At 46.5% G+C, this 16940-nt stretch overlaps 1 protein-coding gene and 1 long non-coding RNA gene across 3 annotated transcripts in view; one reads left to right on the plus strand and one right to left on the minus strand.

Moving 5' to 3' along the window:
- LOC147688742 (uncharacterized) overlaps nucleotides 1–4735 on the minus strand; it is a 194131-nt gene extending 189396 nt beyond the window's left edge. The window contains exon 1 of one of the 2 annotated variants that reach the window (XR_015300551.1): nucleotides 4497–4735. This is a non-coding gene — a long non-coding RNA (uncharacterized LOC147688742). Of the gene's footprint in view, nucleotides 1–349; nucleotides 427–4496 lie in introns of those variants that run through there. The other variant, XR_015300552.1, reaches the window with a different exon arrangement.
- Nucleotides 4736–5170: 435 nt separating this feature from the next.
- Nucleotides 5171–16940, plus strand: part of MASTL (microtubule associated serine/threonine kinase like) — a 276260-nt gene continuing 264490 nt past the window's right edge. The window contains exon 1 of the mRNA XM_086941611.1: nucleotides 5171–5479. Coding sequence (XP_086797737.1) covers nucleotides 5288–5479 — 192 coding nt within the window. The 5' untranslated portion in view covers nucleotides 5171–5287. The remainder of the gene's footprint in view (nucleotides 5480–16940) is intronic.

Consider the following 16940-nt stretch of genomic DNA (forward strand, 5'->3'; position numbering starts at 1 on the left):
CATATATAGGAAAACATCATACATAAATCGTAAATACGTGTATACAACTAGTAACGCGGGGGTCAAGGGAGGAATGCAGCACAGAGGATGGGATGGTGTGGCAGTGGGTGTGAAAAAAGCAAACAGAAACAGCTGGGAGGAAGGGAACCAACACAAGCGATGGAGCAGCAATGGCAGGAGCGAATTAAATTTAACATTGCTAATTAACAAATAAAGAAGTGCAGGTAAAGGAGAAAATCAAACCATTGTGACTTGTACAGGTCACTTCTACAACAACCATACTTCTCTCCCTCTTGCCTTGTCAGAGCCTAAGCCACAAAAATAAAAGTTCAGAAGAAAGGCTACTTACATCATGTCAATCGTCAGCATCCAAGCGTCTCTCGGCTGCTCCTCCCGCACCCGTGTGCCGGACGGACCTCTCTAAACTAAATAATTTGAAACATGACTTACTATTGTCAATCCATATGCCAGCATAAATGTTTGCTTATCCTGGGCCTAAGAATTACAATTCCAGGTAGATCCTTCTTCACCAACTTAAAATTAGATACACAACAGAAGTTATGAACCTGTTACTTCTGGCATTTTCTGTTACAGTTTGCTGGAAAAAGGCACCTCAGTGCAATTGCTTCAATGGGAGCACACAGACTTCAACTCCTACAAGGCAAATAGGTTGTCAAATAAAAGGGGCTGGAACATGGTCTCCAACCAACACAGACCGAGGTGGTAACTCACCTTTGTACGGAGCTTTGAAGCATGGATTTGTACTATTTTTGTTTATTAGAATGGCAGAAGGGAGAAGTTCCGTGCTCCTATCCTGTCAACAAATGCTCGTGAAAAATAGCATAAAATTGACACTTCTAATTCTCTCTCTTCTAAACGGTGCTTCATAGAGCATCACTCTCGGTTCTAATTTTATATTGCTTTTCTGGGTAACAGTACATGACAAATGTTGTGTGGGACCCTCCTCACACTTAGCTGGACTCTGCCTTGATCCTAGTTTTTTAGTGATTTTCCATCTTGAGAAAGCGTTGTGAAGGAGCTGCAGGGAGCTATGTAGACCCCCGCCAGTACACTAAAAATAAAAGACACCGTTTGCAGTAGTGCAAAAAGGGACACGAGTGGCACATAGGCACTCCAAAGCAACCGGTACTTCTGTTAAAAATATTACTCTACCAACCTCCCCCTCCCCCCCCCCAAAAAAAGAGCAAAAACACGAGAGGCTTCGAAGACTGGGAGCAGCAACATGAGGGAGGTGCGGGGAAGTACGGTGGGAGAGAGGATTGTGCAAATCATGCAGACACGCATGGTTGGGGAGAGCATGTCAAGCGGATCCTTGAGCAGAGAGAGCTTATCAACACAGCTGCCCTCAGTCCTGGTTTTCACATCCTTTTGAGAGCATTGCATTGTGTGCGAACCGCGACAAACAAAAGAAAGGCGGCCACCATCTTGACAAAGTGCTGTGAAGTAGCTATGTAGCACTGTGTAATCCCAGTCCTAAGTAAACTCAAAATAAAAGAGACAGTGTGCGGTAGAGCAAAAAGGGAGGCGAGAGGCCCGTAGGCACTATGTAGCAGCCGGCACTCCTGTTAAAAAAAAATTCAAACGACCCCTACTCCCTCAAAACAAGCCATAGTAGCTGCTTATTTACCTCATGTAACTAACAGCGATTGACAAAGGCAATGGTCCTGGCTTGTTGTAGGTATGATTCTACTTATTGTATCATATATCTGTATGCAGTGACCGAAACAGCAAAATATAAGTCGGGCGGCACACTATGCTAAGCATAGATTTTTAGTTTAAGTTTGTAAGCCGCGCCACCAATTACATTAGCCACGCCCCCTTGAGTGACGACCCCCCCAGTTTTTTCATCCCACTTAAAGCCCTGCGTACAGGTGTGAATAGTAAGACTCCAACCAGCAAAATGGGTTTTGTTGTGGGGGCACTTTCAGATACAAAGCATTCCAAGGCCTGATGTCTAAGGTACATGCACTTAATACCGCCATACAGCTGTTGGGCCAGGCGGTGAACACGCGTAAGTAAGCCAGGCAGTTTACATAGGGACGCAGGTAATGGGCGCAAGACCGAATGAACAGATCGCGCCTCATCCTCGGATATCTTTTGCAGAGTTATTAGTTTCAGCTCCATTGAATACCGTTTACCAGCTTGAGATAGTGGCAGAGAAATCCACCAGGAAGGGCAGGGCTGCGGATTACGTCAGTAAAACTACAGGGGGCCTGGAAATTGATCATTTAAGGCCATGTCAGGGCTAGACCTGGCGTGCGTATGATAATGAGAGTCAAGTTTGGTCACCTCTAAACTGACTGACGTGTGAAATCGGCAGCAGGCAGCAGCGGATTGAGCCGTGACGAGTCAGGCATGCCAGTGATTGGGGAGCGGGGGAAACATTCATCGCTGTTAAGCTCTGACAGGGAAAGGTTACCAGTCGGGCGGAAGGAGTTTAGATTGAACTGCTAAATCACTACACCCGAAGGGCAGACAAACAAGCAAAGGAAAACAAGCTCTTGGCATTGCTGTGGGGAGGAGAAATGCGAGACACGGCCTGGCGGCCGTGAAGTGTGAAGCAGGGGGCGGGGGAGCGGATGCCTTTGAAGTGAAGCTCTCGGAGGCAGGCGGCTGGGGGAGCAAATGGTAAAAAGCCTGTGCATGTGCACATGCACTCGACATAATCCGCGATTAATAGGGCGAGACCTAAAAAAGCAGAGTTCCATTAAGTGGGGTCGGAGGGGGGATGCAGTCACAGCACCAAGGGAGGGTGGGAGGGATACAAGGGTATGGAGAAAAGGCAAATCAGAAAAGGGAAGAAACATTTGAGGATCGTCAAGGGGGGAAAGGGTTAAAGGACGAGGGAAAGGACTAGATGGCGGGTCAGAGTCCAGAGAAAAGGGGCCGAGATCAGCAGCAAAATGGCGGCCAGGACAAAAGAAAAAGTAAAGAAGTCCAGGAGAGTCCGTGGCGTAGCTTCTTTCATTCGAATGTGGCTGCAGGACTGCTGCCTGCATCTGGTGTTTTCACGGCCCGCTGCTTTGTTTTGCGGAGGGGGGTGTGTGCCCGAGTGCCGCTCCGCAACAGCCCTCTCTGCTGGCCCAGAATTGCGGGGCTGCCGCAGACATGGGGCTTTGCTTGCGCTGGTTGCTGAGGCAGAAGGTGCAGATCTGCTTGGGTTGCGAGTTATCACCCTCCTGGTGGTGATGGTGGTAGAAGGTGGTTTTGTGGCACGGCTGCCCGTCGCATACCAGCAGCACGTTGCCCAGGTGGGAGATGTAGCTGGAGGCACGTCTCGATCTTGGAGAGCTTGCGGTCAGTGGGCTCGGTGGGGATGAGGGTGCGCAGGGCGGTGAAGGCCGTGTTGACGCTGTTGGTACGGTCGCACTCCAGCGCGTTGGCCGTGTGGCGCTGGCGCGGCTCCCGGTGGGTTGTGTGTGGGTTCATCCGCCCTGGTTGTTGTGTGGGTTCATCCGTGCTTGGTGAGGGTGCTAAGTAGCTTCCGCGCTTTAGGATTCCGAGAGATGCAGAGCCTGCCTGCTGTGGTAGCCTCTGGGCCTCCACCCTTGATGTGACCACTCTTGCTTTAAGGCAATGCACTGCTGGGCTACGCGCTCAGGATGTCCTTATGTCCGCAATTTTGGAGTCAGGCAAGCGTGTTTATACCGATACTGCCGGAATCATCTCCTAATTCAAATAATACCTCACCTGAGCTTCAGATGTGTGTCGGTCGTCACTCGGCATAGAAGCTTGTACCTGCCTGGATACGAGGGGCTCGTCCAATTCGCTCTCGCCGAGTTGTAAACAAATGATCATACGCCATTTTGAGTGAGCCGCGCTCACAGCAACTTCACTCGCCCAGTGTAGAAGCCGGCCTTATTTCCGTCGGCAAGGACTCGCTTCTTCTTCCCGAGACTTTCTGATCACCGTGGCTTTGTTCAGCAGGCGATTTCTGCGGCCCTAGCCCGAGGCACAGGCTAGAGCCTCGAGGCACAGCTAGGATCGTGACGGGGGGAGGTCCAGCTCAGGGTCTGGGGCTGCGAACAAGAGGTTAAAGTGCTGAAGTTTAGGTATAAAATCCCTGGGTAAAGTGCTGCAAGGCTGAGACGTTTTAAGACATGGGCAAAATGGGCTCTGCCCCAGGACGCCAGCCTTTCGGGGGGACCCCTGATAGAGCCAGCTCCGTCCTTACTGAAGTCTTGCCCTGATGACCTTGAATATTTCTTAAACAGATATTTTAAAATTCTGTTTCTCTTTAATTTTTAATGTGACTGGCGTAAGAGTCTATTACAGACATTCGGCAGAGAAATGTGTTAACAATTCATGAAACATCCATAAAAGGGTTTTTTAAGAGCAAAACAGGACCTCGAATAAAACAAACGGGTGGGTCTCGAAGACATTATTTGCAGTATTTTAGTGTTACAATACTAAAACCACACGTCATTATCCCCGAATATTAGATGTAACAACTTTAGAATTTGGACGTGCTTCACCTGTTCACTGTCAGTGACTTGGCCAAAGTGCGCATGAAATACCCGAAATTGGATCATAAATTCAAAGCTGTTCCGAAAAGTGGCCCCCAAATTACATTTGGCTCCGGTCCCAAAAATCCATAAGATGTCTTCTGTAAGATAAAGTAGATGGGCGGAGAAAGAAGATCACGAAAATAAGGCCGTGCGGCATCAACGCCACGTTTTCTGATAGTTCTTCCTGAGGCAGCGTCTTTATTTGCTGAGACTGACTGAACTACGCAATTTCCACTTCGCACGACATCGGCAGCGTCTCGCCAAGGACATAGGCGTCAGAACAGGAAGAGGTTGACCATGGCTGCTAACCATATAATTTCTGGGAGACTTCTCTGTAAGGGCAGCAGCTAGTTTACAAGACTGGCGGGCCTAATTAAAACGAAACTGTACATTTTCTATTTAAATTAATCAAGAACCGTTGATAAAGAATGTTTGAGTTTTAAAATACCGTTTCAATAGAAAATTCGAACATAATTATTTTAAACGCATGCTTTTTAGATCTTAATGCGTGTAACTACGTTACGTTCCCTAAACTACCTTATTGCTTTGTCGCTGTGATTTCAGATTAACTTTGGCAGAGCCAGTAGCAGTTGAACATGGCCGCCATACAAGCCTGTGATTGTTCTTCTGTGTTTACTGGCTCCCGTTGATAGGCTAGTGTGCAATGGGCGGTGCCTTGAGCTTTGAACTGCTCGGCGGGTAGACATTGGTTTTCGCTGGGGTTTGTTGTTGTATGTAGCACACAGTGGCCCCTTGTAATGGGAGCTGTGACCGCTGACATAGAGGAGACAGGGGAGAGAATGGCGACCCCAGGCGGGGGCACGAAGATCACTGTACCCAGGCCACCTCCCATCGAGGACTTCGCCATCGTGAAGCCCATCAGCCGAGGGGCATTTGGCAAGGTGTACTTAGCTCGCAGAAAGGCCACTGGGAAATTGTATGCAATGAAGGTAAGAGCTCAATATTGCACCCACTGTTGCATGCCTCTGCCTCCCAGCACTTATGGTCCCAGGGTTTTCCTGCCTTGAACACCGTCAACGAGACATATATATCACAGAGGATCCTCTTTGTTTCCCCCCAAATAACCACTACATCTGTCGCTAAGGGCAAGGGACGGTTTATGTGACTTCTATTCGAGAATGTTTCCTTGTAAAAATACAGATCGGTCATAAAACACTTGACCTATTCCATTTCTGACACTTTTTTAGTTCAAAATGCACAGTCCTTGCTTGGCAAGTTATACTAGTTTAGCTGACATTCACGAGAGGAAACCGTTTTCTCTAATGGTCTGCGTGAATAGATTTGGTTAAATGTGTTTTGGATTACAAGCCACAACTCTTATCTATACAAGCAGCAGGGAACAAGCGATCAGGTTTCTTAGACCAATCTGTCCTCTGAGTCCATCATTGTTTTGATAATAACGTTCGTCTCGTCAGTTTTTTCAGCTCCTCTGAAAACTTTTATTTGTCCTTGTGAAAAACGCCCATTTACTTTATGACACCATTGTATTGCTAATCAGGTTTATTTCCTTCGATTACCTAATTGATAGTCCTGTAAAATTTGCCATTCGGCTTAGTTGTGTACATGATGTGTATGGCTAATATTAAGTTGTCTTCAGGGGCGGCTGGTGACATTTTAAAGTGGTGGGGGGCAAACTGATGTTAGAGTGCGGGCCCCAGGCCACTCAGGCCGGCGGCGACCCCCCCCCACCCACGTACACAACACTCAAAGAAATGTATTCACACACGCATACACACAAACACATCCTTTCGCAACACTCTCCACCAAACATTAATGCATACACGCACGCTCGCACCAAACACTTTAAAATAAAAGAAAAACACACACTCTTACCTTGCTGCCGTTCCCGGTCCACGCCACCTTTGTGCTCTGCTCCCCACACGTCACAGGCTCACAGCGCCCCTGGCGCCAGGGGCACAGGTACCTTCTCGCCCGCAGCACCCCCATTAGGGCTCCTAATGGGCATGCGCAACGTCGCAAAAACACAAGTGCGCGTGAGTGGGCACGGGTAAAATTCACCCTCCGTCCCCACTCATGCGCACTTGTGTTGCCGCCTGTACAATCATGTAAATCAATCAACATGACGCCAGACCGCCAGGCAGGGCGGTCTGACGTCATGTTGATTAATTGACATGATTGTCACGGTCTTAATTCAAAAGCGCTGAGGGAGCTGCGGGCTGCTTCGGGTAGGGGGGGCTACGCCCCCACGCCCCAATGGACGAACCGCGCCTGGTTGTTTTTCTTCTTTCTTTATTTTTTTTTGCAGAGTAAAAAAAAAATCCATAGAAAAGCCCACATGCCTAAAACACACACTCTTTATCATGCGTTTGAAACGTAAAAGCTTAGACTTCACAGATCATATTATAATGGTGTGAGGACTGAAAGCTGACCGTGCACGAAAATTGTTTTCCCCAGTGACTAAAGGTGTTGTAGTGTATTTATGTATGTTTCTTTCAAACCCTTGTTTGCCTCTTTGAGCAAACCATACATCTATATGTTAGTCACTGTGGCTTAGTTTCTTTCCTTAGTGATGAAGTGTGAGTTGTGTGTAGATGTAATTTAGTTTAGTGTGCTTATTACAACTGATCCAGTGCAACACCAATAATTGATCAGGGATCAATACTCCATAACATCATACTACAATGGCCCATACACATTCACCCAGAATCCCTGATGCGCTGGGGTCAATTTATATGCACATTCAATTTTTTCCTTTTCATAGATTTAAATGATACATCATAGCTAACTTTACATCAACTTTCCTTCCACTTGGTCGATGGACGAATTAGTTGAATAGTTGATGGCAATGATAATTGCTAACTCACCAACTATTTAGTCAATTAAATTATCACAGACTCTCTGCAAAGTTAATAATGAATTTTATCTCAAATATTAAAGGTTATGCTCAACTACATATGGTCACAAATTACAAACACTGAAGCGCATGAAAGGGAAAAATGTACATATGCAACTTAAAATGAATACAAACTCATCCAAACAAAGCAATGACTTTATGCAATGAAGGAGTGGATAGAGTAAGAGGCAAAAGTTTCAACAAAAATATATGCGAAACATAATACACCTAACGGAGGGGATAGATGAAGAGACAATAGTTTCATCTAAATAATACATATCAATATATCGTTGACGGAGTGGATATGTGGAGAGACAAACGTTTTAGAGACAAAAAACATCAATAAGTAAAATTCTGAGAAAGAGTTAGACTAATTACAAACCTATCTGTCTGTAGTGAAATCCACCCCCTCGGCCTAGGAGTTGGTGGAGGTTCCCTGAAATATAATCAGGAAACAAAAGGTAAAAGGACAGGAACAGGACCGGTCAGGAACAGCTAGGTCTCTCTGCAAACCAAAGGACAGCGACGCATCTCCCCTCTTTCTCTCCTGCCAGCCTTAGCTCTAACCACACCTCCTAAAGGCACCCCAATTATACCCTAAAACGAACATGTCCATCCCACAATTGTTGCAAACTTTCATTAAACTCGCAAACTGATTGGTGGGCTTGGGAGGGGGCGTAGTCACACCACTATGACTTCACCTTTAATTCAACTAATTCATTGTTCAGCATTTGTTCCCAGGGTATGGTTCCCAGCTCGTTCTCACTTTATTACATACCATACAAAATTTAACATTCTCTATTCATTATTTTAATATCCTCCGCAGAATGTGTCTTCAGTCTCACACCTGGGCACTTCATTTGGCAGTCGTTCGACATTCTGGCCTTCAACTTTCTTATGTCATCTGAGGTGCACAGCACGTCTGTTTTGCTTCTGACAGAGCAGACTCACTCCTCGAAACTCTCCCCCCCCCCTCTCCCCCCCACTTCAGCCAAGTTTAGGAAGATGGCTGTTTCATCCAGCACACTAAAGTAAATGAAAATGAACAATTATTAATTATGTGATAATGAAATCTTCACTGTTTACCACCCACCTTACACTATTCCCCATTAATGTTACCTAGCATAAGCTTGGTGCAAAAGCAGCATTATTTATTATTTCCAAGCAGGATGCAACATGCAACTTACTGAAGCATATACGGCCTATTCATGCAACGTTTCTTTCAAAACACAAATGTTATTACAATATTATTTTATTTATGTGTTAGTTCGGGCCTGCGCAAAGCAATTTCCCTTGTGTTCATGTTGGGTGTATGTTAGTTTTTCTACAACTACTCACTGTTAGTACGTATTATGGGGGTATCAATTCGAGCAGGTTTCATTTTTGCGAAACCCTGCTCCATCACAACAAACAATACATTTAGGTATGGTTAAGTGTATTAAATGGATTCTCCATTATTATTGTTGTTGTTGTCTCAAGGGTTCATACAAAATCATTATTAGTGTGAATACCAGATTTGTTGGTATGTCAGTAGTAGAGAGCAAAACATGCTTTCTAGTGTGGCGAGGAAACCTGGGGAACGAACCAGATCATCTGATCTCCAGAGATACAAAACAGGTAGGTGCATGGCAGATTATTGTCTGTCCCTCTCCACTTACAGCTCAACAAAGGGGCAGTAGTGAGTGAATGTGATTAGTAGTGCTGCCGTCACCCTCTCCTTGCAGACTTCACTGAAGCGACGCTGGTTGGTGGATGCTAATAATGGTGTGCAAAATAATTAAACAACAGGGGGTGGTGATGGACAGAGTTTCTGAATTAAGCAGAATACTCTCACCCAGTCAAGAGATCAGGGCTTAATCCAACACCGTTTTTTAGCTCACTGCACCATCCCAGCTCAGAACCTGGCTATATGCAAATTAGTCTGTCCCTGGCCCAGTGCATCATGGGAACAGGGCAAACCAAACTACCAAGCCAATTCTTTCACTGGGAAGGAAACAAGCTACCGGGGACCGGTTTCTGGCATTTCAGCCGTCTTAGGCCCGGCTTGCTTGAATCCTGATGGTGCAATGAGCAAGGGACTCACGTCTGAGTATACCCTTCCACGCTTATGGTGGACAAAATAATTAAACAACAGGGGGTGGTGATGGACAGAGTTTCTGAATTTAGCAGAATACTCTCACCCAGTCAAGAGATCAGGGCTTAATCCAACACCGTTTTTTAGCTCACTGCACCATCCCAGCTCAGAACCTGGCTATATGCAAATTAGTCTGTCCCTGGCCCAGTGCATCATGGGAACAGGGCAAACCAAACTACCAAGCCAATTCTTTCACTGGGAAGGAAACAAGCTACCGGGGACCGGTTTCTGGCATTTCATCCGTCTTCGGCCCGGCTTGCTTGAATCCTAATGGTGCAATGACCGGTCCGGTCCTCGGATGCTTGATTCCGTTCTGGGAAGGACATGGCTTTTGTAGTTCGGACTGGACTGTTCCCATGGGGCACAGGGTCAGAGCTGATTTGCATATCGCCATTGTCTAACCCAGGGTGGTGTGGAGTGCAAAATAACGATGGATTTGGGCCCAGATCTTTGGACTGGGTTGAGTGTGTGACATTGATCCACATTCGGTCCATCACCTGTTGTGTTTGAATAATGGTGTGCAGCCATCAACCATTGCTATCTCCTACTTGCCATGGGTCAAGGCATACCCATTACAGAAAGACATTTCTCTCTGTGCAAGCAGTGGATATAATAGGCTCTCAAGCACCCTCTTACCATCATTTAGAGCATGTCACTGGGCTGAAGAGGATGGTGCATTTGGGGGGAAAAGGGGGTGCAATTGGGAGTGTTGAATTCCTATCGCGGGACACTAAGGACACATTATATGAGGTCAAGGTCAACAAGGTTTCATATTGTTTTTGTCCTCTGGAAAAAAAGGGCTGAGCTTCTGCAGCACAAAGATTTTGGCTGACAGTTTACATTACCACAGAATGAATCTGCAAAAGAGGATTGCTTGCCTCTAAGGGAAGGTTTCTATCTATGTGTATAGTTGTTCAGGTTTGTGTGAGTTATTAATTGAGAGACTTTACTAGTAGAGTGACCTCTCTAAGGCAATGCAGTAAACCCAGCTTGCATTACTGACTGGTTCCAGTATAAAACCTTGTACAGATTTTTGCAAAATATAACCACTTGAGGCTATTTATAATGCTCCTAGATTCCTTACAATACAAGCGTACGTTTGAAAGCAAGATTGGTGAAGGCTGTCAAAATAAAGTGTACATACAAATTGTAATTTGAAGAGAGAAAAAAAATCTAAACTTTTTTGCATGTTTGTAGCCATTTCTCCGATGCCTCATTTTGTAAAAAAGTTCTAAGGCATGCAAATATTTTATAAATATTAATAATAGAGAATCAATATAAAGCTGTTATGGGCTACATGAAAATAAATTAAGGAAAACATTATTTAAGAAGGTTACAAAAAAGCAGCCCAGGATATATGTCCTTCCACTGTGGTAGATTTACAACTTTCAGAAATCAACAATTGCTTAAATGTAAATGTAAATTGATACTTGTATAGCGCACTACTCGCCCGCAAGGGTCTCAAGGCGCTTGTACGAATACCGCTGTGGAACCCATCCTGGCTTTCCTTGTGAGGCGTCCACTCCTGGGCACCCCCAAGGTGGAGGCCAGGCATCCTTAGCTTTGTGGGGGCCGTTGTGGAGATTAAGCAAGCTATTGCCCAGAGTTGCAGAGTGGGACTCCATGATTGGAATAGGCACAGAGGCTAGAATGATCAGGTCCGTGGAATTTTGAGCCCAAGACCCGCCGAGGCGGGGAATTGAACCCTGGTCCCGGGCTAGACCTCTGCATCAGGGTCTGCCGCTCTAACCATTGAGCCACACTTCTCTTACAGACGTAGGCCTGGAAACATACTATAAACAAGCTTTTGTGAATTCCATTTTCACATGAGCAGACATACAATTATTCAGTAGCAACAAGAGAGGGAGGAATAAACACTAGTGTTTGTCCTTTTCCCCAGATGCATATATAAGAACGAGAACAAGACCTCGGGCAGGTACAGGACAAGGATGTTCCCATTGTTCCTGATCAATAGGCATTTAACAGCCAAGTGTTGTTGTTAAGAAACCCCTCACCCATCTACCTAGTAGATGGCATGCTTCATCATCGGGGCCCAGCTGGATCACCGAGTGCGATCCAGCTGTGCTGCAACGCCTGTCTACAGCGGAGCGGGATTTCGTGTGGAAAGTAAAACATCCTTGTCCTGTACCTGCCTGAGGTCTTGTTCTCGTTGTTATATACAGACATACAAGTATACATATCAAAATCTGAGCAATACAAAATTCACTTTGCATACACACACATTTTTCTACTGTAGAAAACGTTTTCCTCCTGTGATTATCAAGAGCAAATTCCACCCTTTTCCTTGGTGAGAAAAGTTGGTGAGTATCATTAAACATGTTAGTTTGTGGGTACTCACAGACTAGTAGGGCATTCCAATCCTGGAGCTACTGCTTCCTGCCTACTTCCAGCACATGTATTCATATTTGTAGAAAAGTGGCAAAATCGGAGCCTTGATAGAATCCAAATTCAAAGAGGCTATTTTCAGTGCTCTGGCTTACTAAGAATACTGGGGAGAAGAGGAAAATAATGAGGAACCCTTTGCTCGCCAAAGGAAAAAGGTTCCGAATTCAACTAAGAAAATGTATAATCTTCCTTTGGCTAAGCCAGTGGTTCCCAAACTTTTTTAACCCGTGGCTCCCTTGACCTAATAGGCAGTTGGCCGTGGCTCCCCACCATTTTTTCACTGGCGGGTAGGGGGGGGGATGTAAGCAAGACCTCGGGAATACTTCCTGTTGGCTTCCTTAAATTAATTGGGATGCAATGAAGGTATTAGGGATAAAAATGATAGCAGCTGCTAGCTAGCTTTAAACTACCAGCAGACCATTATTCATTCTCCATGCCAAAAGACTGACAAATATTGGTAGAGCCCACTGGTATAATCATTTTCAAACTTTCACACATGAAGGGCGAGTCTGGCTGCTAGTTTTAACAAATAAATGCAATAGCCGAGGGGCATCGGTGGATGCTACAGATGTGGGGCTAGAACCTCGCTGTGCTTGCTCTCCTGCTCCCTCGCTGTGCTTGCTCTCCTGCCCCCTCGTTGTGCTTGCTCTCCTGCCCCTAGCTCTCCTGCCCCCTCGCTGTGCTTGCTCTCCTGCCCCCTCGCTGTGCTTGATCTCCTGCCCCCTCGTTGTGCTTGCTCTCCTGCCCCTTGCTCTCCTGCCCCCTCGTTGTGCTTGCGCTCCTGCCCCTTGCTCTCCTGCCCCCTCTCTGTGCTTGCTCTCCTGCCCCCTCTCTGTGCTTGCTCTCCTGCCCTCTCGCTGTGCTTGCTCTCCTGCCCTCTCGCTGTGCTTGCTCTCCTGCCCTCTCGCTGTGCTTGCTCTCCTGCCCCCTCGCTGTGCCTGCTCTCCTGCCCCCTCGCTGTGCCTGCTCTCCTTGCTCTCCTGTCCCTTGCTCTCCTGTCCCCTCTCTGTGCTTGCTCTCCTGCCCCTTCGCTGTGCTTGCTCTCCTGCCCCTTCGCTGTGCTTGCTCTCCTGCCCCTTCGCTGTGCTTGCTCTCCTGCCCCTTCGCTGTGCTTGCTCTCCTGCCCCTTCGCTGTGCTTGCTCTCCTGCCCCTTCGCTGTGCTTGCTCTCCTGCCCCCTCGCTGTGCTTGCTCTCCTTGCTCTCCTGCCCCCTCTCTGTGCTTGCTCTCCTGCCCCCTCGCTGTGCTTGCTCTCCTGCCCCCTCGCTGTGCCTGCTCTCCTGCCCCCTCGCTGTGCTTGCTCTCCTGCCCCCTCGCTGTGCTTGCTCTCCTGCCCCCTCGCTGTGCTTGCTCTCCTGCCCCCTCGCTGTGCCTGCTCTCCTGCCCCATCGCTGTGCCTGCTCTCCTTGCTCTCCTGTCCCTTGCTCTCCTGCCCTCTCGCTGTGCTTGCTCTCCTGCCCCCTCGCTGTGCCTGCTCTCCTGCCCCCTCGCTGTGCCTGCTCTCCTGCCCCCTCGCTGTGCCTGCTCTCCTTGCTCTCCTGTCCCTTGCTCTCCTGTCCCCTCTCTGTGCTTGCTCTCCTGCCCCTTCGCTGTGCTTGCTCTCCTGCCCCTTCGCTGTGCTTGCTCTCCTGCCCCTTCGCTGTGCTTGCTCTCCTGCCCCTTCGCTGTGCTTGCTCTCCTGCCCCCTCGCTGTACTTGCTCTCCTTGCTCTCCTGCCCCCTCTCTGTGCTTGCTCTCCTGCCCCCTCTCTGTGCTTGCTCTCCTGCCCCCTCGCTGTGCTTGCTCTCCTGCCCCCTCGCTGTGCTTGCTCTCCTGCCCCCTCGCTGTGCTTGCTCTCCTGCCCTCTCGCTGTGCTTGCTCTCCTGCCCCCTCGCTGTGCTTGCTCTCCTGCCCCCTCGCTGTGCTTGCTCTCCTGCCCCCTCGCTGTGCTTGCTCTCCTGCCCCCTCGCTGTGCTTGCTCTCCTGCCCCCTCGCTGTGCTTGCTCTCCTGCCCCATCGCTGTGCCTTGCTCTCCTGTCCCCTCTCTGTGCTTGCTCTCCTGCCCTCTCGCTGTGCTTGCTCTCCTGCCCCCTCGCTGTGCTTGCTCTCCTGCCCCCTCGCTGTGCTTGCTCTCCTGCCCCATCGCTGTGCCTGCTCTCCTTGCTCTCCTGTCCCTTGCTCTCCTGTCCCCTCTCTGTGCTTGCTCTCCTGCCCCTTCGCTGTGCTTGCTCTCCTGCCCCCTCTCTGTGCTTGCTCTCCTGCCCCCTCGCTGTGCCTGCTCTCCTGCCCCCTCGCTGTGCCTGCTCTCCTGCCCCCTCGCTGTGCCTGCTCTCCTGCCCCTTCGCTGTGCCTGCTCTCCTGCCCCCTCGCTGTGCCTGCTCTCCTGCCCCCTCGCTGTGCTTGTTTCTTTTACTCATTAAGGATTATATTTTTTCTTTTTTAGCCGAGGTCCATTCCTCTGCTTCTTCTTTATGGTAGACCCGTCAAACCTCAGGTGATAGATTAACAGATATTGTCCGATTGCCTTGTGGCTTGAAATAATCTTTGCTGATCTCTTTCGGTGTGGTGGTGGCCTTAGGTCAACATCCGCGTTCACCAGGTTCAAAGTAAGTGGTGCCAGTGTACTTTATAATCTTCTACTGAAATTCTGGATGGTTTGCCTTGTATTTCACCGACGTTTGTGGACTAAGCATGAAGTAGTTGTGTCGACTTCAATAATAGCACCAAGGCGATTCATAGATTTTTTTGACACCTGATTGATTCCGGTGTCCCCATGTAGGAAAAGAAAGAAAATGGGGCTTGGGTTGTTAGAAATGAAGCCTTTGCGCAGCGTTTGTGTGTTTATTCATGCATGAGTGTGCGTGTGATCGTGTCTTTGTTTGTTTTAATCGCGCATAATTACTCTGGTGTTCTGCCACTCTGCACTTCTGACATCGCTGCACAGGGGGCCTAACAAGGCCAGATGCTATCTTTCCCACATAGTGCGGCGGCGCCCCTGGCTACTGATAACGGCGCACTAGGGCGCCGCAGCGCACAGTTTGGGAACCACAGGGCTAAGCACTTAGTTTCATCATTGACAACATGTGACCATTCATTCCAATACAACTTCCATTCAAACAAATCTATCTTCACACATTAATAGAGAGAATATCTCTCTGTACACTCCTCTGTGTATTTTGTGCCACTATGCTTAAGCTTATATTTAAAGAAAATGTTTATTAAGTTTTTTGATAATATTCTACTCAAATCTAAAAAACTATTGCTGTGTTACATAAATTTAGGAGCAGATTTAATCAACAATTTTATAATGCCATTATTGCATCAATCATATCAAATCTACACTAGATCAAACAAGTAAAGAATGATAAAAAGGGGGAAGAAAGTATTAAGACAGTTCACTTTTGCCATAGAGGCAGCTTATCATTGTTAAAATCTGTTCACAGCTAACACACAATCAATCCACACTATTTCATCAGTTGTTATAATACATTCCACTGATTAGGCTTCAAATGCGTCGACTTGTTTTGATAGTATCCTTCTGGTTTACACCATCTTTTTCAAGACCAACAATAACTCTCACTTTTATATTAAAATAGCTTGCACCTATTCATAGAAAAGGACAATTACTCAGTATGCTCATTGATCCATTAGTGTTGGCAAAATACTCTCATACAATACAACAGACGTTTTTTCTAAAAACATGACACTACATCCTCACAGAAAACAACTAAAGAACAATATATAAAAACAAATGTATGAAAATGTTAAACTTTGTTTAACTTCAAAATGCATATCCATATGTTATATACAAGCTTTGTGGCAACACTATATTTATCTTCAAAATGCATATCCATATGTTATATACAAGCTTTGTGGCAACACTATATCTCAATTATCCCTCTCATCCATTCGTCCTGACTCAAACCCAACACCAGTGCTCTGTTTACGGTTTGCTTATTTACTATGGAACTGTCACCATCGTGATCTGATGAATGTCATCAAAGGTATCGCGGCCTCACCTCCCGGGCTTTCCTGTCAAAGAGTGGAGACAGTCTTTAACATTTATTTGAGTAAATTCTTCTAAATTGTTTCTTTGGTAATATCCATGGTTTGCCCTCACGATAAAATAATCTCTGTGGGTAATAAGAAAGTGTTTTATCTAATCGTCATTTTAGCTTATATCTTTGTCTTCTACATCCCCTCTATTGCCCATTACAACAAACTCTTTTCCCGAAGGTTATTGACATACCTTAAAAAGAGATTAGTATGTGGAGGGATTATTTCCTGTTCTGATATTTATATCCCTTATTTTTATACCAATCCAATACTCGTAGTTTTACAATGCGTGTTTACAATATTCTGCCACACTATTATTGAATCTGTAAATCAATATGGAAATATAACATCCTAAATTAGAATGGCATAACAAATGTTGAAAAAAGATTTATTTATCTAATTAATCAGGCAGAACCTACAACACAGCTAATTTATATGTAAATATTTTTTTGTAAATAGAATGTCACATTCTATGTCTGGACCGGAGGCGAGGATTATGCTATTCTTTCTCCACTTTATTGAATAGCAGCCATTCAAAGTTGAACCAAACAAACTACTATTCCCATGAAACATCAGGAATAACACAAGCAAAATTATAGTGTCTATGGGCAGAGTGTCCCTTCACGCACCAATCACAGGGTCCCGAGGTGTTGGTAGTCCTTCGTCACTGTCCATTGCCCCTCTTTCTTCGCTGCTTGCAGCCAGATAAGTCATGTTATTCTCACTCTCAGTATATTTGCGTATTGTGACTGTTTGTTCTGCTATTGTGACTGGTTTCATAGTCTCAGATGTTTGAATTGTGCTCTGCACTTTAATTTAATGGTTGTTATTGTGCCTGTTTGTGGGGTTTTCACGTGAGTGTTTATCCCTCAGGCATTTCTTCAGGGTAGCAAATGGGCTGTTTGCGGTCGCACGCCCTTTTTCATTCCTCGATTTTCAATTTCTGGCGTTTGTTGTGGTTT

Source organism: Lissotriton vulgaris, chromosome 10, assembly GCF_964263255.1.
Source record: "Lissotriton vulgaris chromosome 10, aLisVul1.2, whole genome shotgun sequence".
NCBI classification, from domain to species: domain Eukaryota; kingdom Metazoa; phylum Chordata; class Amphibia; order Caudata; family Salamandridae; genus Lissotriton; species Lissotriton vulgaris.